General features: G+C 46.9%; 1 protein-coding gene and 1 long non-coding RNA gene across 11 annotated transcripts in view; one reads left to right on the forward strand and one right to left on the reverse strand.

The window, feature by feature from the left end:
- BCL2L1 (BCL2 like 1) overlaps nucleotides 1–19,796 on the reverse strand; it is a 42,572-nt gene extending 22,776 nt beyond the window's left edge. Inside the window, exons 1-2 of one of the 9 annotated variants that reach the window (XM_023523258.1) lie at nucleotides 19,629–19,796; nucleotides 17,449–18,142 (exon numbers count right to left, since the gene is read on the reverse strand). In XM_023523258.1, coding sequence (XP_023379026.1) covers nucleotides 17,449–18,012 — 564 coding nt within the window. In that variant the 5' untranslated portion in view covers nucleotides 18,013–18,142; nucleotides 19,629–19,796. Of the gene's footprint in view, nucleotides 1–17,448; nucleotides 18,143–18,421; nucleotides 19,338–19,514 lie in introns of those variants that run through there. The other 8 variants (XM_011380144.2, XM_011380142.2, XM_011380140.2 and 5 more) reach the window with 8 other exon arrangements.
- Nucleotides 800–4,239, forward strand: LOC111731615. Of its 2 annotated transcripts, none has more exons than XR_002777226.1 (2): nucleotides 800–1,125; nucleotides 3,852–4,239. It is a non-coding gene; the product is annotated as an uncharacterized LOC111731615 (long non-coding RNA). The 2 variants fall into 2 exon arrangements; XR_002777227.1 differs by lacking the exon at nucleotides 3,852–4,239 and adding an exon at nucleotides 1,228–1,452.
- Nucleotides 19,797–20,067: the final 271 nt, after the last annotated feature.

Genomic DNA, 20,067 nt, shown 5'->3' on the forward strand with positions numbered 1-20,067 from the left:
GCCCTAAGGACATCCATTTTACATATGAAAATACTGAAGCTGAGAGAAGCAAAGTCACAGAGCAAGTAAGTTATATTGTCCTACTCACTCAGCACTGGGCCTTTTTTTTAAATACTTTCTTTTGATTTTCTTTTTCAAAATATATTTTACTTATTTTTTCCTTTTCGGTAATTGGGTCAAGGGGGATATCCAATAGGTCATAGTGTGGTGGCGGCTCTGCTCTAAAATCTAAGCTGTCTTTCTGTCCTTTTGACCAGACTCTAAATGCTTTAACGTCAAAATCCACAAATAACATTTTGTTTGCAGTTCCTACAGTGCTGGACCTAAGCCTTGAACTTAGGCGAATGCGATCAGAAGGGTCAGGAGTTCTTGCCAAAGTCACAGGGTTAAATGAAGGTTGAGGAGAGGGATGGGAGAGCCCTCCTGTGAATCCTCCTATCCCTCAAGGGCACTCTGTTCCCTTAGCTTGAGAAGACTTCAGGACAGCTTTCTCCAAGAAAATGTACCTTCTAGCTCTTTTAAAGCAAGAGGACTGTTCCAATCAAGACCCCTGGACAGGTGAAATACCCGCATGCCAGCTTGTTTGGAAGAGATCTGCAGAGTGGGAAGAAAGGGGCAATGACTTTCAGTTCCTGTTAATGTGTCTAGAAGCAGCAGCTGATTCAGCTAGATGATGTCACCTTCCCAAACCTCCTGACCAGCAGCTGAGATGGTGAAAGCAGGAAACTGGGGGGGATACTCAGCAGGTTAAGTCTGAACATGCCTCTGTCAAAGGCCAATAGTAACTCTGAGCTCTGAGGCATCCTCCTGCAGATGAACAAAAAGAGTCTTCTCAGTTGGGAGGGCAGTAGGTACCCTTCAAGACTCTCATTCCAAGATGCTTCACCAACTCTCCTTTTGAGAAGCAGCTTTGTGCATGTCCTGAACTAACAATGCTTCATTTATTCCAAGGGTGGAGCAGTGGAAAGAAGCCTGGATTTGGAGCCAGACCAATCTGGGTCTGAATCCAGGTTCCACCACGTACAAGCTGCAGGACCCTGGGTATAGAACTTCATCTCTCTGAACCTCAGTTCCTTTATTGGAAAAGAAACTGGGGCCAAAAGACCATAATACTACACAGGCCAGGTAAGAGAATTAAATGAGAAAATGCATGTAGAGTGCCTAACATGGGATAGATGCTCAATAAATGGTAGTCACTATTATTTCTTTTGGATCTCTTTGAGGAAGATATGAAAGATCATCTTCATCTGTAACACAAAGGGAAATAAAGGCCCAGACTGGGCCCACCAGTGTCAGAGCTGAGTATCTACATGGGCCCAAAGCTCAGAGGAGCCAAGTTCAATCCTGCCTTGCTTATCTGTTTGCAAAATCTTTGCTTCAAATCTTCCCAGGCTGGCTCTTTCTCCTTAATCTACTCTCAGATCAAATGTCACATCCCCAGAGAGGCTTTCCTTGACCTCCCTGTATAAAGTTGCTTCCCTAGACACTCCATCACTCAGTTTTATTTTCTTTACATCGCTTAACCCTCTATCTGAAATCATCTTGTTTGTTTCTCAGGCTACTTGTCTCCCCCACTAATATAAGAGTTCTATGAAAGCAGTGCCCTTGACTATCTTATTCACCACAGCACCGCTTGTACTTAGCATAGGGCCTGGCACACTTTTTTTTGCTCAGAAGTTGGGAATCTATATATGCAAAGGGCTGACAAGTTTATGTGGATTTTTGACTGTTTGGGGGTGGGTGGGGTTGGCACTCCCACACTCCCCCTCCTATCCTGAGTTGTTCAAGGGTCGACTGTAGTTGGTGCTCAATAAACATACGCTGAATCACCAAATGAGTGAATGCACCTGGGATGGCCAAAGGCTAAAGTGACAATGCCCCCCCTCATACTTGCTTCTCTGCTCACTAACAGTTCAAGGTCCTGGCTCCCATTTCAGGTGCTGGCACTGCTACTTGGGAATCAGTGGACCAAAGGCAGCCAGGATGGGCACCCGTGCCTGGCAATAACTTATCTACTGAGATACCAGGGCTGCCGAGGAGGGCCTTGGAATCTTTCCCTGGCACTTGAGGCTCCCACAAATCTGGCTCCAGCTGACCTTTCTGGCTTTATCGCCTAGTATGAGAGACCCTTCCACACATACAACACACTGGCCTGCCACTGCTTATGGGGCTCTTGAGAGTCCATCCTAACCTGCGCATCTCAGTTCACATGGACCCCTGTGTCAAGTGTACCAGCCTCCCTTTTCCCTGCCTCTGTTGTAAGGCCCAGCACAAATCTCACCTCTGCTGTGAAGTGGTTCTCTTATTTGGCATTTAGCATTTTTGTTGCCTTTCACAAAATCTCGTTTATGCGCATTATATCTTTTCTCTCTAATTCAACTGGAAGTGTCTTGAGAGCAGAATAAGTTTCCAATGACGGTATCTCAGTTAATAAATCTTTTGGCAAAAAGGCTCTCCTTGAATCAAAGTTGGCTGGGTCCAGAGAGGGCTGGGGAGAGGGCCGGCCTCCTCCCTACTGAACTGGCCTCTCTGGTAAACGAGGAGGAAAAGGAGATCATGCTGCCTCAGTCCAGGAGGCCAGCTGATGAGGCAGTGAGGAAGCCAACAAATCTGGCACTATCACATGCAGTCTGTGACAATCATGTGTGTGACTGGTCATGTGTGTGACTGTGTTTTTTAAAAAAACATCACTTTCAAGAATCTGGACATAATTTAGTTATCGATCATAAAGAATGGCAGAAAAACTTTGCTCAGTTCAAAGGGACTTGTGTGGTATCCATTTCTGTGAACTAATCTTAGTTCTGGTTCTTGTCTGCTTAACCGTACTCTCCTCCTTCCACCTGACTCCCCTAGGTATTTTTATCCTTTTGGTTCTACAAATGTTCCTAAGTTGCCTCCAATTCTTTGTAAAACAGAATGAGGTTCCAATAAAAAATAAAAGTTGGTCCAGTTTTCTTTAAAATGCTACAATAGTGTACAAAGATGACTTTCCAAATGATTTTAACAATTAAAAATAAGTGACAAAAATAATGCATGTAAATCACTGAGTGCACTTAGCACACTTGGCACTTAGCATTCAAAAGGTAAAGTGAAAAAGTACCCCCAATTTTTATTAGCTTCTCTTCTCTAGGCCTCAGTTTTCTCATGTATAAAATGAAAATGTCTTAGGTTTGTTCATTTGTTCAATCATTCATTTTGAAATCATTCACTAAATGTTTACTACCTATCAGGAACAGTTCTGGGTACTAGAGATAAAATGATGAACAAACTAAAGTCCTTATAATCATAGGGCTTATATTCTAGTCGAAGAGACAGACAAAAAAACAAGTAAACGAAAAGAAAGTTTCATATAGAAGTCAGTGCTATGACAAAAATACAAGAAAGTAAAAGACTAGAGTCATTTAGAAGTAGCTTAGCTACTTTAAACCAGAAGTCAAAGAGAATCTCTTGAAGGTGACCTATGAGCTGAGTCAACTGAAAGAAAGAGCAAAGCAAACACCAGGGGCAGAGCATTCCAGGCAGAGGAAAGAACAATTACAAAGGCCTTAAGGCAGGGAGGGACAAGTGTGCCAAGAATCAGGAACAGCAGGAGCCCCTGAGGCTTGCTTGCAAAGAGAGAGGAGTAGAAGGATGGAGGATGAAGAGGCTGCCAGTACCAGATCATGTAGGCCTGAGAGGCCTTGGTAAGGACTCCGGGTTTTATTCCAAGTGGGTGGAGGGTTATAAGCAAGACTATGATAAGTTCTGAACTTGGTATTTAAAAGATCACTCTGGCTGAAGTGCTGGGGAGGAGTAATTTTTAAAGGTCCTTTCCCAGCTCCAAATGTCTAACTTTTTCCCTGTCATTCTAGGCTCCCACAAACTGGTTGCCTGAGCAAGAAAGAGGATGTATTCTCCTCACTAGAGAGGGAGCAAACAGAAGGATCTGTTTCTGCCTGGAGCAAGAGTCCGGAATCTGTCACTTTGTACTGCAGGAAATGGAGGGAATGGCTCAATTAGGGAGGGGTGGGAATCCCAGCTTGAAAAACATTCCTAAGTCACCTGTATTGTCTCTGCCTCCTGTGTGGAAGTTTCTGCCAATGACACAGTGCTGTGGAATGCTTCCCCCCACACACACACCCAATCTTCCATTTACATAGGCACAGTTGTACTTTGCATTCCTCCCAGGATTTAGCTCAAATCTAGCCAGGAAATGGTCGATAAAGAGCTACTGATTGATTAATGAAGAGAGGGAATATTCTCAGCCATTAAGCAAATATTAATGAGTACTATGAGTACTACGTTGGCCTCTGGGGATGCAAGGTGATTAAGATGGGTTTCTTGCCTTCACTGAGCTCAGAATTCAGCAGACAGACCAAAAACCACAGACAACTACAATGCTGGATATTACAGTAACAGCAGCAACATTTATGAGGCCCTCCTTATCCTCAAGTAGAAAAAGTGGGCTTTGGAGCCAGACTGCCTGGGTTCACCACTTGCTAGCTATGCATCTTTGGACAAATTCCTTAACTTCCTTCCCTATGCCTCACTTTTCTCCTCTGTAAAATGAGAATAATAAGAGTACCTATCTCAGTGGTACTGTTTTGAGAATTCAATGACCAAACACATATGAAACACTTAAGTGTTAAGTGCTCAATAAACGTTAGCTATTATTAAAATTACTTTTAACATCTGTGCTAAGCTTGACATGTATGATCTCATTTCATCCTGACAAAAACCCTAAGAGGCACGTATTATCTCCATTTTTCAGACAGGGGAACTGAGGCTCAGAAAAGGAAAGGAATGTGCTGTAACCAAACAGGTGGTATATGATGGAGCCCAGACTCAAATTCAGCTCTTTTTGACTCTAGAGCCCACAGCTCACATCTGCAATAACAAAATGATCCCATTCTTTTAAAAAGCTTTCAGCATAGTGCCCAATACACTGCGGGGGGCCCCATAGAGGAAGCTGTGGAGCCAAGGAAGAGCCTCTTTCATCTTGATGGGGTCTGAGAAGGATTCAAAGACACTGACCTGGATGCCAACTGTAGGCTTTGCTCTGAAGTTCCATGGGTTTGTAACCCATCGGAGTTCCAGTAACAGGTTCCCCTCACTAAGGCTTGGGGTACTAATTTGGAACTACGACCAAGTAAATCAGACCCAGAAACTGCCCCCAGGTGCCCAGACACCTGCAGACAGGCAGGCCATTTCCTCAAGGTTGACTTCTTGTCTGGCCCTATACATCTCTCAGTTTCATCACTTAGCCACCAGCCTGGGGCCTCATGCTTGCACCTGCTCCTAGACCCTGTCCCAGGAGACCCTGAGCCTTAGACTTGGACACCTCCCTGAACCCTGCACCGAAAGGCCATTTCTAAGTGACTCCCTGGGGACTTTCTTGGTATGGTAACCCCTAGGGTTACATAGGAATGTGGGTGCTGTAAGCAAAGGGAAATTTTTCTTGCTGAGTAGCAGACCAAAAGTGGGTAGAACAAGGGGTGGGTGTTCTTGTTCTGAATTAGAAGTAAGCGTGGGGTGAGGCCTGCTGTGTCTCAGTTTTATGTTTAAGCAGCACTGATCCTGGCCAGGTCAGAGCTCCCATCCTGGGGGTTAGGAGTTAATACTCATTTCTACTTCTCATGTGAGTCATACTCAGAGGCCTGGCCTTGCCTGGTAATTTGACGGCAGAAGGCAACCGATGGCTGAATCAATAAATGACCAAACTTCACCGTGAGAGGAAAAGGAAAGACCCAGCATTTGGTGAGCTTTTACTCTACATAAGGCACTGTGCAGGGCACTTAACATACACCACTCATCATTAGGAACGTTTGCTAACTCGGTCACTAAACAGTCAGCCTCCAAGTGCAAGGCCTAATAGTAGCTAACAGTGAGTGAGACACAGTTTCTACCCTCAATAAGTTCAAAGCACCTTGCTTAGTCTTTCTCCCAACAGTCTTGTGAAATAGGTATTATTTACACTTTATAGAAGTCCAGGCTTAGAGAAGTAAAGTAACTTGCCTAAATTCATGAAGTCAGATAAGAGAAATACAATATTGCTTCCACTCAAAAAATGCTCATTAGTTGAAAGAAAGAATGAATGAAGGAAGGAATGACACAGCTATAGCTGTGACCTCAGTCAAGAAGCAGCAACAAGATCAAACATTTATAGTTTTCAAAGTGCTTTTTCATCTATCATCTCCTTGGGCCTCACAGCTAGCCCATGAGGGAGGCAAGGCGAGTGTTATCTTTCTTCAACAGATGAAGCAACAGGCAGAGCTTGGGCAAGAGGCTTATGGCCACACAGTAAACAAGGAGTGGGTCATCCTGGAAAAACTCCAGAGTCCCTACAGCATCTGTTTAATCATTCAAACATGTGTCAAGCACCTACTATGTGCTAGGTGTGCGCCTACACACTTTAGATACTCAACTCATTAAGTCTTCCAGTCAACAAATAATGACTGAACACCTTCTGTGTTCCAGGTTCTGTGGCAGAATCTAGGGATATAGCAGTGAATAAAGCAGAAGTCCCTGTTTCTTGGAGGCACCTGGCAAAGATCGAAGAAAATATGCTCCATGGCCTAAAGCCTAGTCTGCAACATTGGCCAACCCTTACTGTGTACAAGGTATGACTCGAGGCCCTGGTAGAGAAGGTGAAGCACAAGGTTATGAGCCACAGTTCCCAGCTTCAGGAACTTTAAAATCTCCAAGCTCTTAGTTTCAAAGATATCTACATACTCTGTCAGCCTAAAAGTTTGCTCTTGAAGAGTAGCTCCAATAGTGATCACAGCAACTTGATCATGTGTGAAGGCAATTTGACTATAACAGTAATGGTAGCTGTCATATCGAATAGTAATTACTGTATGCCAGGCTCCATGCTGAGTGCTCCATGTATTTTATCAGTTACTTTTATACTTATAAAAGTCTTTCAAGAAAAACATTATATATTATTATCTCCTTTTTTATAGATGAGGAAACTAAGACTGGGGGAGACTAATTTGCCCAAGGATAACTATAGAGCAAGTAGGATTAGTACTGATTCGCGGAATTTTGTATCTGACTCTTAACAGTGATGGAATTTCTCCCAGGGAGGCACTGGAAAGGCAGTCATCAGGAACACCAGAAGCAGCTGCTGCCTAGAGGGCTGGTGCCTCCAGAGCCCCCAACAGATCCTACCACACTCCCTTCCAACAGGTCTGAACATCACACTGAGATGAGAAGGTAAAGTAGGAATGGTTAGGTATGCTCAAGCTCTTCCTAGGGCAATAAAAGTCTCTCCCTTTCTGTTGAACCTCTAGGGAAGAAGTCTGTGACCTCCATTTGCCACCTACCAACCCCCCAGAGAGAGACAGAAGGGAATAGGGGTAGAGGAGTCTTTCCTCCCTGGGATGAGGACAGAGGGAGGGAGAGGGAGACACACCAGGGAAGAAGGAAAGAAGCCTGATTGGTTCTTTACTCTGTTGGGCAAGAAGCCTAGACATGTGATCTGGTACATGTCATTCACATGGAACCCCCTTGGGGGAATGTCAAGGCACCTTTTGGACCCAAGAAGTCTCAGAGAGGAAAGATTGGCAAAGCCCTGGACTGCAAGCTAAGCTAACAATTTCTAAGCACTGTAACTAGGTCATCAGGTTCCTGGAGAAGCCAGCTGTAGCTGGGGGATGGGGAGGGAAATTTTGCAGCCTACCAAGATCCCTACTTCCCTTCAGGCCCCACCCTCCCCGAAATCTGCACCTGTTCCCAAACTGACCCCTCCCCCCAGCTGGGCCCAGCTGTCAACGGCTCCCAGTGCCCCGCCCCTGCCTTCCATGGGCCAGAACCACTGGGGGCCTCTAGGGCAGGAGGCACCTTACTGCCACCTGAGCCCTTCAGAAAGGAAGGAGTGGCCTCTCCTGGGGGGTGGGGGGTGGGGTATTTCTTGCTCCAGGAGGGCAGTAAGAAAGCTGGGACTCTTTGGGCCTGCCCAGGGTACCTTTCTGGCATTGTTGCCACAGGTGGCAGGAGACAGGTGATGTTTACCCTGCTGAGACCAGAGTTGCCAAAGGCTTCAATCAAGCCTTTAAATCTGCACCTGGCCCAGAGCCCCAAAATAACAACCAGGGCAGCCTACCTGATCTGAAGGTCACAGATGCCTCTGGCTTTTATCCCCTTGTGGCTCTGTCTGCTGAGCCCTGGCTGGCAAAGGATTCTCTTTTCCAGGGGTTACTGGAGACCTACGTGCATCCCTGTGGTGTTGGGCCCAGCTCTACTGTCAACCATCCCCAGCTCTCTACCTAGAGGCCTCCAACATCAGTCACTATACCCTCCTCTTCCATGACCAGCTTTACTGACAACCAAGACCCTCTTCACCCAGTCTGCCTCCTCACTGTCTCCCAAATGCTCCAAACATATTCCACCCACCAGACAGCTGGGTGTTTACCTACTGAGCCCACCCTTACCACATTCTTTTCACCTACCAAAAGCCTTCATGACTCACATCTGCCTAAGAGGTAACAATGATGACTAACACTGAGCATACTGTATGTTAGGCACTGTGCTGGGTGGGCTACAGAGTCACTCATTCAACAAATACTTGTTGAGTGTCTCCTGTGTCAAACACTGCTAGATGCTGAGAGGATGAAGGAAAAAATGAGACAAAGCCCCTACACTAAGGGAGTTTAGGTTTTAATGGAGGAGATGGACAGTAAACATGTAAACATGGGTGGCCTCTGATGAGGTGATATTTGAGTTGAGATCTAAATGATAAGATCTAAGGGAAGCGTGATCCAGGCAGAAGAAACAAAGCAAGCCTATGAGAAAGAAATAATTACTGTTATCTTCATTTAGGGATGACTGTTATCTTCATTTTACAGATGAGAAAACTGAGGACTCTATGTGAATTATACGAAGCCACACTGAGAAAACTATTTCAAGCTTCTAGTGATCTCTCTCCTTCCCGACACTTTCCGCTATTGGCACAGAAGAGGGTCTGGGTTGGTGATACAGTTCTCGAGGGAAAGGGTGCACACTGATGATACAGGCTGAGGGTGGAGGACTCTGGGCCGAGTCATCAACCGAGTAGCTGAAGATGGAAGCGGGCTGGTTTGACAGAGGTCCAGGGCACCTGTAAGATGAGGCCAGTGGGTCTGTCCTCTTCTGCTTCTGGAGTCAACAACACAGATTTGGCACAGTTTGCCTAGAGCCATTCGCCACATGTTTTGGGCTTATTCCTACCACTTCAAATGAGTTTGCTTCCTTAGGGACAGAGACATTTCGGTAGCCTAAGCCACATCTAATAATAACAATCCTTCATGTTCATTGAGCAGACCCTGGCTGAGCCCTTGCCCAACCCTAGGCCCTGTGCCAGGTACTCAGAGTGAAATAAGCCATTCTGGGCCTGCAAAGAAGCTATGACACAGTGGTTTTGAGGACAGGCTTTGGCACCAGATATATGAGTGCACAATTTACAATGTGTGTTACTGTGGACGTGTTATAGAGCCTCTTAAAGCTCTGGGTTCTCCAACTTCACACCAGAGCAGTTATGAGGACCAAACAAGATGATTATTTCAAAGGCATGAGCATAGCACCTGGCACAGAGCCAGCACTCAACAGAGTATCTGTTATTATTACTAAAAAACTCTTGTGTTTCACTTTCTGGTTTAAGCCTTATCTCTCAGATTTATGAATGAGAATTTGAAGCTGATTTGCCTAGTGTTACGCCACCAGCAAGAAATCAAGCTAAGTTTCAAATCGGAGTCCAGAGTTTTCTCTATGGGTGTGCTGAAGGTGATCAATACACACTAACTAGAATGAACCTTGCCTGGCGTGTCTGGGAGCTAAGGGACAGATGGGTGGTGTACACAGCCTAATTCAGATGGCAGAAGGACACCAGCCAGGTCCAAGGTATGGGCCACAGAAACAGACCATTGAGGGGTGGGAACCAATTCCATTTACTGTAGTATCCACAATGTCTCTAGCGTTTAGCACATATAAAGCATTCATCAGTGTTGGCTGATTTAACAAATGAAACAAAACTCTAAAGACAGCTCTGGCAATGAATCTAGCCTTAGGGACGGCAGGCAACATTGATAACACTGCCTTACAAGCCAGGACACCAATTCTAAGTCTGACTCTGCCATTTACTGTGGGATAAGCCCCTGTGCCTTAGTTTCCTCCCTGAAATGGACTTGAACATAACCCACCTCACCTACCTCACTGTGAAATGATGTGAACAAAGGAGTCAGGTAAATTATAAAGTGTTATCATGCACATAAAAGCAATTATTATCATGCTACAAACTACTAAGATGGTAAAGTGTGAAGTCAAACACCTTGAGTTTGAATACCAAGTCCTTCAGGTACTAGTCTGTGAGGCCCTGAGCACGTCACTGTTCGCCAAGCCTCAGTCTTCTCAACCATAAAATGAAGATAACACCACCTACCTTGTAGGGTTTTTAAGAAGGATTAGAGATAACAGAGGCTTTGGAGTAAGAGCGACTTGGTTTCGAATTCTGACTCTGCCTCCTGCTAACTGAGCCCTCCCAAAATCTGTGCCTATAATGATAAGGTTGTTGGGATGGCAGCAAAGAGATGATGTTGGTAAAAGGCCTATCACACAGTGAGCATTGGATAAATGCCAAAGATCATCTAGACACTGGTACAGTGGGGGGAAGGGACACAGTAGAGTGCTTAAAAGTGGAAGCTTGGAAGCCACCCTCCCAGGCTTTGCCACTTACTAACTGTGATACCTTGCATAAGCTGCTTAACCTCTCTGTACCTCAGTTTCCTCATTTGTAAATGAAGATAATAATAACAGGGTGTTGCTGTGCGAATGGAATAAATTAATACATGTAAAGCACTTTGAACAATGGTTGGCAAAGAGTAAGCACTTGATAAATGTTCGGTGCTATTAATAGTAATGTTAACAATAATCACCATGTGGAATAAAAGGGAGGGACTGTTTAATCCTGGGACATGGGCATCCCATGGAATAATTCCAGAGAAGTCCCCAGGCAGCTGTTTGTAGGCAAGTTCTTAGCCTCTGAGAGAACTTTTCTGTGGAAAGGACACAAGGCTGGGGGCTCCTGAGCAAAAATCTCAGTCCTGCTGACTAGGAGGCAAGCCTCTGGGGCAGCAATTAGGCTCCTTGGAAGGGACACGGTGTTCCCAGCCGCCTGACTCAGGGGAACAAAGGCACGTGTGTGTGGCCAGGGAGGAGGGAGGAGAATGTTTCTCTTTCAAGAGCGGAACAAAGGATCTGAGGCATAGTTGAGTGTGTTCCAATCCCCTCCCAAGTTAGCTAGCTCCCATTCCTCAGATGATTGTCCAACAAGGTTTTCAACCTTCTAGCTTCCTCCTGAAAGGTGACTAGCGGGAGGGGGACAGCCTCCACTTGACTCTATTCTCTGTCATCAATCTCCAAGAGGCAGGATTTATATGTGCCAAACCTCTAAGATCTCTCTTAGGAGCCTCCATCCTGTGCAGGGGTGGGGTGAGGACCCATAGGGGAACTGAGGGTTAATGGATGACACAAGGCACTACAAATGACAGGCTTAAAGTCCCTCTAGGGGGAGTCCAAGACTAAAACTACTACTGAGTGACAGAGCTATGGAGAGAACCCAAGAGTTCTAACCAACCCTCCAGTGTGGGGTGGGGGGAAAGGTTTGACAGAACTAAACAGAAATGCATATTCTAAATCTGAAGGGGATGATCAGGGCTGGAGAGAGAAGCTAGGTGAAGGATAAAGGAGGAGGGAACAAAGAAAGTAACTGACAAGAGGAAAGGGAGAGACATGTCCAAAAAAAGTAGTTTGTGGAGTGGGGAGCCTTTAGGGACATTACTTTCCAGTTTCCATGCTCTTGCCAGCAGGAATCCGGCTGCTGGGTTGGGACAGGAAGCAGTCCATGAAGTCATAGTAATGGCATTTCCTGAAGAGCAAGAGAAAAACCTCTAGTTCCGAGGGGAGTTTTGGAGTCTACCCCAAAAGCCTTGTAGCTGTAAGGTTCCAGCTTGGCCTGAGAGTCTCATCAGGGATGAAACCAAGTAGCAGAAGGTTCCAAAGGCAGTTTCTTTCTGCAAAAACACTATTTGCAAAAAATCAATATGTAATAAACGGGAAGCCAGATGATATGACTGAAGGAGCCCTAGGATGCAGCTGCTGTTTGCTGCTGATCCCGTAACAGTCACTATTCTGAGAGCATCAAGACATAAACTAACTTACTGAATCTTCAGAACAAGGCACTGTAATTACAGCCATTTACAAGTTAAAAGATTTGCCCCAGATCACACAGCAAGTAAATGGTCAAGTCCAGATTTAAAAGACCAAGCTCTGCATCTTCCTCCTGATATAACCTTGGGCAAGTCACTTCATCTTTTTCAGCCTGATGTCCCTCCTTGCTTTATTTTCTTCATAGCACTATCACCTAAAATGTTATACCTATACATGTAGATATGTAAAATAACATGTGTATACATATGTATAGATACATACCTCTTTATGTTTCTATATCTATATCTACGTATACATATATATGCAGTACGTGTTTATTGTCTGTCTCTCCCCACTGGAATGCAAGCTCCACAAGAACAGAAAATTAGTTTTATTTAATGTTGTACCCCTAGTACCTAGGACAGCATGGCACATAGTAGGAGTTCAATAAATACCGTTCGAATCAATTTAGATAATGAAGTAATTAAAGGGGAATTCCCATTACTATTATTCTGGTTTGATAAGTGTCTGCTTCTTCAGAACTTTAGTGGGCATCTCCTGCGTTCAGGTACGTGCTATGTTCAAGACCTCTGCTCAGTGCTGAGGAAATCAGTATGGACAAACAAGTACAGACAAGGATCCTCAGAAAGCTCCCAAACCTGATAGAGATGTGGTGGTTTTAGAAATGTCTTCTTTCTACTAATTTAAACTCTACCACTATTATTTTCCTCTCATTTATCCAAGTTCTGCGGGGTACTATAGCAATAAAAAAGGCTTAGCCCCTCTTCTTTCAGATATTTGAAAACTGGTGATCATATTCTCCTGGGTCTTCTCTTCCCCAGGCTAAACAAAAAGACCCAGTGGAATTGTGTGACTCAAGTCTGCCAACTGGGAACGGAGAAGACAGACTGTCAGCTGAAGGAGAAGAGAAGTGGATCCAGGAGCAGAATGACTCCTTCAAAGAAAAGAGAGGAAGTCCTCAGGGAGGACTCCATGGAATTAGGTTGGAGGTTGGGGGTGGGGACAGGGCCCTGCTAATTAAGGTAGTAGCAGATTATGTTTCTGTAGAAGAGCAGCTCTCTGGGAATTACCCCTAAACCTATCCATGCTAAACCAGACAAAACCACAGCTGCTAAAAGAAAGCCCCATGATGAAAGGCTGAGGGTGCTGGAAAAAGCAGGGAGGCTGGGCACAAAAGAGGATGCTCAAGCCCACTGGCGTCAGAACAGATAGATACCTGCTGGAGAAGAGACAGCTAACAATTGCTTCCTGCAGCCTAAACAAATCCGGTGACTAGCTACACAAAAGTCAAGAAAAACCTCTGAGTTCCGCTGGGGTTCCCTGAAAATATACCTGGGTAATTTTCTATCAGAAGCTGAAGGGCTCCGTGGGGCTGCTGGGCTATTAGTTCTAGGAAGTCTGGAAAACCCTGTGATGGTGACAGAATTTTAAGAGCAACTGCAAATGTATATCCAGAAGAACTGAGTGCTTCGAGGGGGAGCCCCTAAGACACTTCTATCTCACTTCGGGACCTGAATGAGATTACTAAAAATTTCCACGTTTGGGGTTTCTAATGGGGTTTCCCCAAGAAAACCGCAGAACTGCCAACAGCTGGCTGAGATCTGCAAAGGTCGCTGAGGTGTTTTAGCTAAATGTATTCATGCCAAAGAAGCCAGAAGAGACAAGAAGAAACCTACAGAAACTAGAAGACTACAGAGCCATGAAGTCTGGGAAAGGCTAAATTATGTTTTCTCCTCTACACGCTGTTCATTGCTCTCAACAATGGAGTTTCCATCTAATTATGAGGTTTCCCAGGGACAGCAATTCCAAAATAGCCTGGCCCACCAAGGTCCTTGCCACTAACTGTTGTCCACATTCCTATCAGAAAGCCCCAGAAACACTCTGTCCCTTCAGGGAAGGTGACATCACATACCAGTCTGGGTGAGTATCTCAAGGGCTGACTTTATTTCTTCAGAAACTCTGGGGCTAAGTTTAGTCTTCTGAGTCAGGTAGTCTATTCATGATAAGGGGTGCTTCCACCCTACAATTAAGGCCTAGGAAGGGCCTTTGTTCTAGATCCTTTACTAGAGCCAAGCCATGGCAGGTAGCTATCATTATCCCATTTTACAGGTGGGAGAGATGGATGGACAAGAGACAAAGAGGTTCAGCATCTTGCCAGGTGACTCCAGGCAGGTGGTGGTGTGGCTACAAGTCTGGAATTCCAGTCCTTGGAGCATCACCCATAATGAAGTAGACATACCTGGAGCAAGCCACCTTCTCCCTATATACATATGATTCTTACATATTGGTAGGGCTTGAGAGGATTTTAACAATAAAAAAATTAAAGAAGCCCACTATGACTAGGCAAACCCGATACCCACTTGAGTTTTACCAGTACCAGAATCTGAGGCTACTTACAAGCCTTTTGGAGCCCAAAACTGTTAACAAAGGCCCTGTTCTTCCTGCAGCTACCTGAACAATGCCAAAATCACAGACACGAGCGAGCATGGCCCAAGAGCATCTCTGGCTTTCTGTGTTAGTGTGCTGGGGTCACTTTATTACTCCTAGGAAAACCTGATATGGATGGAAAGAGTTTAGACTTTGGAGTCAAGATGACCTACATGTAAATTCTCATTCTGTCACTTAACTGGCTGAGGGACACCTGGGGCCAGTCACTTGGCTACCAGGAGCTTCACAGGTGAACTGGGAATAAACCTACTTACCTTAGAAGGTTATTGTGTGGAATACATAAGGGAAGGTACCATGTCTGGCTTATGGGCAGCACCTAACACAGTACATGCCTCACAATAGATGCTCAATAAATTTCGGTTGTAGTAAGTAAAAGGCCTAACACAATGTCTCAAATATAACATGTACTCCATAAAGGCTCATTTCCTTTCCCTTTCCTGTAGAGTTGCTAAACTTAGAGTATATATCCAAGGATGGAATGACCCATAACTCTTACATTCATGAATCCCCCAGCCATAGCCTCCAAGAAGGTTATGCAGAGATGCCACTGCAGCGGCTTGTCAACAGCTCGAACAGGATAGTATTGAGAGGGAAGTGGGTAGGCACCTTCTCCCCAAAGGATTCTGAATCAAATGTTCTTTAACTCCTGGCCTCAGAGAATACATAACCAGAAATGGTTCAGACATAACTGGCTCTTCTGCACACAACCCTACTTTCAGCAAGAGGAAGTAACATATGGCATGTTGTCCAACAGGCTCTGATAATTCTTGAAGAAAGAGAGAGAAAATGGATTTTCAATCCAGTTGTCTAACGAACTTAACTAGCACTGCTGTGTCTAAAACCTCTTTCCACGTGCAACACTGGGTGACGGGTAAGTCTCTGGTGCCAGACAAACCAGGCACCTCTCCCAGATTGCCTTTTGTTAATAACTGGCAAAAACCCACCTGGTATTAGGACCACTGGCCAAAGACAATAATCATGCAAAGTGAGCAAAAGGCCCAAGTCTCTACTAGGAGATGCCTCAGAGGGTGTGTCTGAAGCACTGCAATCCGGTCCCTCCAGTAATCAGCTGAACAAATATTTGCCCCCAAAGAAAATCAAAGCAGGAGGGAATGAGAGGTCAGCACACAAACCAACAGGAACTATTTAATCATTTATCCCCCCAGGGAGTTCATTTACAGAATGACTTTCAAGTCTGGTCAGCCTTAGCTCAAGAGAGCCCTCCACCTTTACCTCCCCAAACCTCATCCCAGTCCACTGACCTCTACTGACTTTGACCTCTTTGCTTTTACAAGAACTGGTAATGGGGATAGTTGATGAAGTTGCAAAGAAATGGGAAATAAGACAGAGGGTGGGGTTCCAGGGCAAACTCAGTCTAGCTCAGTGGTAAACTGAAGTGCCTGCCACGCCCTAAGCCCAGCCTAAGGATAATTGCATTCTTGACATTCCTGAGTCCCTGGTGCATGGCCCCTTCCACCTCAGCTCCTTCAATAGATGACTTATTTTCCCCAGCCTGCTAAATTTTGAGGTTTTCTGAGGGGACAGAATACCTCTCATAAGCCCTGCATCTGCCGTAGGCAGGGAGATAGCAAGGAAATAGGACTGAGTTCATTGTAGAAGACCAACAATTGCTTACAATGACCACCGGTGAAGAATCTCTCACCACCATCTCATCCTGACTTGGTGATGGGCAAGAGAATTCTCCCTCCCTGGGAAAGCAATAAGACATGACTCCTGGGCCCAGAAAGTACATCTGGGACCAATAACAACTACTACAGTAAACTTGGTGTCAGTCACTGTGCTCACAATAGCATCAAGATTTACAATGCCCTGCAAGGCAAGGAGGGCTTGCCACATCTTTTTCATGAAAGAAACTGAGGCTCTAGATAAACTGGTCTGTCCACGGTCACAGAGCTAGTAGTTAAGTGACGGCACTGGGACTCACACCCAAGTCAGTTTGATTCCAAAGTCAGTCACTAAATCTCGATGTCCCACAGAGCCCCACAGACTGGGTTCTTGCTTTGCCTGCAAACAGTGTTCAGTGAAGAGGCTCCAGGGCCCTGGCCGGAAAGCAACAGGCAGAACAGCAGGAGCTCACCAACAGACCCCAGGCAATGAGGTACAAAGTCCAGGGCTTAATGCGTGACACAGCAAGAGATCCACGAACAGGCCAACCATGCAAAAGTTGCACACACTTTAGAGCAAATGAACATAAGGGTGCAGCATAAACACAACTGGCCCCTGCCCTAAAATCAGACAACTCTCAGACATCCAAGCCAATAGGAAATCCTGCCTGACCATGCTCTTTTCTGAGAATATCAGATATGCAAACCCTGAAATAAAGAGAACTTAATGTGGAAGAGGGAAGCCCAGGGAAGAATCGACATCCCTGGGGGAATAAGAATGGAAGAGCTTGTGGGTCACTGATACTTATCATTTTCTCCAGGCATTATACTCATCACCTTTTTACACAGTGAGCCATTATGTCAGGGTGAGGGGAACACTGGCTAACTTCCCACTCTCAAGGGTTTTGGGCCAAATTAACACACAGGCTGTTTTCCTCTGCTGAGAAACCGGAACACAAGTATCAAAGAGTGGGGTCATGAGGGTGACCAGAATGAAAGATGCCTGGTTCTTTAAGAACTAGGTCATCTGTATTTCAGAACAGCTAACCTCTATGGTGCAATGAGGCTAGTCACGTCTCCTTAAACATGTCCAATAATCACCCAACACAACAGAAAAAGATATGAGGAAAGGCTGTTGGGGGTCTCTCTGACCAGAGGTCGAGGAAAAGGGACACACAAGGGGTGTGGTCCTTACCCAGCCGCCGTTCTCCTGGATCCAAGGCTCTAGGTGGTCATTCAGGTAAGTAGCCATCCAAGTTGCAATCCGACTCACCAAAACCTGCATCTCCTTGTCTACGCTTTCCACGCACAGTGCCCCACCGAAGGAGAAAAAGGCCACAATGCGACCCCAGTTCACCCCATCCCGGAAGAGTTCATTCACTACCTGCTCAAAGCTCTGATATGCTGTCCCTGGGGTGATGTGGAGCTGGGATGTCAGGTCGCTGAATGCCCGCCGGTACCTCAGTTCAAACTCATCACCTGCTTCCCTCAGTGCTTGTTTCACTGCTGCCATGGGGATCACCTCCCGGGCATCCAAGCTGCTGCTGTGGCCAGTGGCTCCATTCACTGCGGGGCTGTCCGCCAGGTGCCAGGATGGGTTGCCATTGACGGCACTGGGGGGCTCCATCTCTGATTCAGTTCCTTCTGGGGCCTCAGTTCTGTTCTCTTCCACATCACTGAACTGACTCCAGCTGTATCCTTTCTGGGAAAGCTTGTAGGAGAGAAAGTCAACCACCAGCTCCCGGTTGCTCTGAGACATTTTTATAATAGGGATGGGCTCAACCAGTCCATTGTCCAAAATACCTGCTCACTCACTGAGTCTGGTCTCTGCTTAGTGCTTGTCTTCTAAGATCCAAAGCCAAGATAAGGTTCTGAAGGGAGAGAAAGAGCTTCAGGAAAAAAAAAGTTAATATGCATACCATTTAACCTACAACCCCTCCAGGTACGTTACACCTCCAGGTCTGAGAACTGGTTTCTTTGTGACTGTTATGAAGGTGTGGGTCTAGCTTCCCAGAGACTTCAATGAAGTCAAATTAAAAGCACGAGTGGGCTCTGAATCATCACACCGACCTCTTTTACCCCAGCCACCCCATTTTCTCCTAAATATCTTCCTCGGAAAGTCATCCCCATGGGCAGTCTGCCCCCATTTCCACCCCCGCACCACCTACATTCAAATCTGTCTCAGGCGACGGCAGGCAGGTGCAGTCCCCAAAGATCTTTTGTATCATAGGTCGGGAGAGGAGGTGGCAGCCCGGATGCCGGTAACTCAACCGGCTTCGCGGCGGCTGGCAAATAAACCAGCTCCGGCTGGAGGGATCATGCGACCCGACAGGCTGGGAGCCCAGAAGGCGACACAGGAATTACGAAGCTCAGGAACCGGCCGCCTCGCTAGCTTCCTCCTCCATCGCCCAGAACGAGCCCAGCCCCCTCGCTCTTGCACGCTCCTTGGCTCTTCCTCCGCCTCCTACTGGGAGCCAGGAGAACTCTCCCAGAGGTGGCTGTGTGGGGCTTAGGTTTTCTTTTTGTTTTTTGTTTGTTTGTTTTTTTCTATTTAAGTACCCGCCCAGGGTGAGGCTTCTGAAACCCTGAAGGGACTTCTCAATGGGACTCAACGTTTCGATGAGGGATGGAGGGAAGGGGAAACTGCCTCGGATCTGCGGTCTGACTTCGGAAAGGCCATCCGCGGGCCTTTCCGGGAAGCTGAAGGGCGGGCACCCCTTAGAAACGCCGCTGGGATTCTTTGAATTCCCCAAAGGCCCTGGACGCGGCGGCGGTGGGGGGGGATTGCCCGGTCCTCCATTCCCCGCACGGACACAATGGCCGCCGGCGCCCTGCACAAAGACGGGGTGAGAGTGAGGCGCTGGGCCTCTCCTCCGATAAGGGAAAAGGGTCGAAGCCTGCTCGAGGGCACCCACAGCTGAGACCACGTTTTCCTGGGGCCAGGCCTGAGGCGGCTTCCTGGTGCCCCCGGGAGGGCTTGGGGGCCGGGGGCTGCACCTCTCCGGAGCCCGGGGTGGGTGGCCTGCGGCCTCACGGCTTCTCTGGCGCGCGGGGCCGGGTACCCGCCTGGCCACCGCCCTGTTGCTAGGCAACCGCTCTCCCTCAGGGGCGCCCCTTAGACCTTTCTGGAAGGAGGGGTCTCGCCCCCGGCGGCCCGCCCCGGCATAGCCAATAAGAGAGCCCAGTCGGCACGAAATCGGGACGGCGAGGGCTCCCATTGGGTGCAACGCCTGCCACACACAGAGGAGGCGGCGCGCTCACCTGCGAGCCCCGCGAGTCGTGGGGGGCCACATTCCCCCTTCGTCGGCCAGGTTGTTTCCAGACGCGAGGGCTCTTCGCGGCCGAGTTCCGCGCAGCAGACTCGGGCCGGCCTACCTGGCTGGTGGCTCGCGCTGTCTCTTCCGAACGAGTGGGCCTCAGTTTCCCCTGAAGAGACCGGGGGAACTTGCAAGCTCAGTCACTTCCGGTGCCGCGACAGCGCGCGCGAGCCCGAGACGCAAAGGGAGTGCGCGCCTTGAGGGCTGGCGTCAAGATCTGGGAGAGAGCGCCCCCTTCCGGTAGAGCTCAGAAATCCCGAGACGCAAAAATAACGTTTACATTAACATTTCCATCCATTCAGGCATTCATTCATTTAGTCAGTTTTATATCAGCTTATATATCGAAAAAGCGTCGCGTTGTGGCCAAGAACGTTGTGTTTGGGGTTCCAATTCTGCCGGTTGGTCAACTTCCGTGCTTCACTTTACCTGTAAAAGGGATAAAAATCTCCCTCAGTAGTTGTGAGGAATAAAGGAGTTATTTGTAAAGTCCAAAGAAC

Source organism: Pteropus vampyrus, unplaced genomic scaffold, assembly GCF_000151845.1.
Source record: "Pteropus vampyrus isolate Shadow unplaced genomic scaffold, Pvam_2.0 Scaffold388, whole genome shotgun sequence".
Taxonomy (NCBI): domain Eukaryota; kingdom Metazoa; phylum Chordata; class Mammalia; order Chiroptera; family Pteropodidae; genus Pteropus; species Pteropus vampyrus.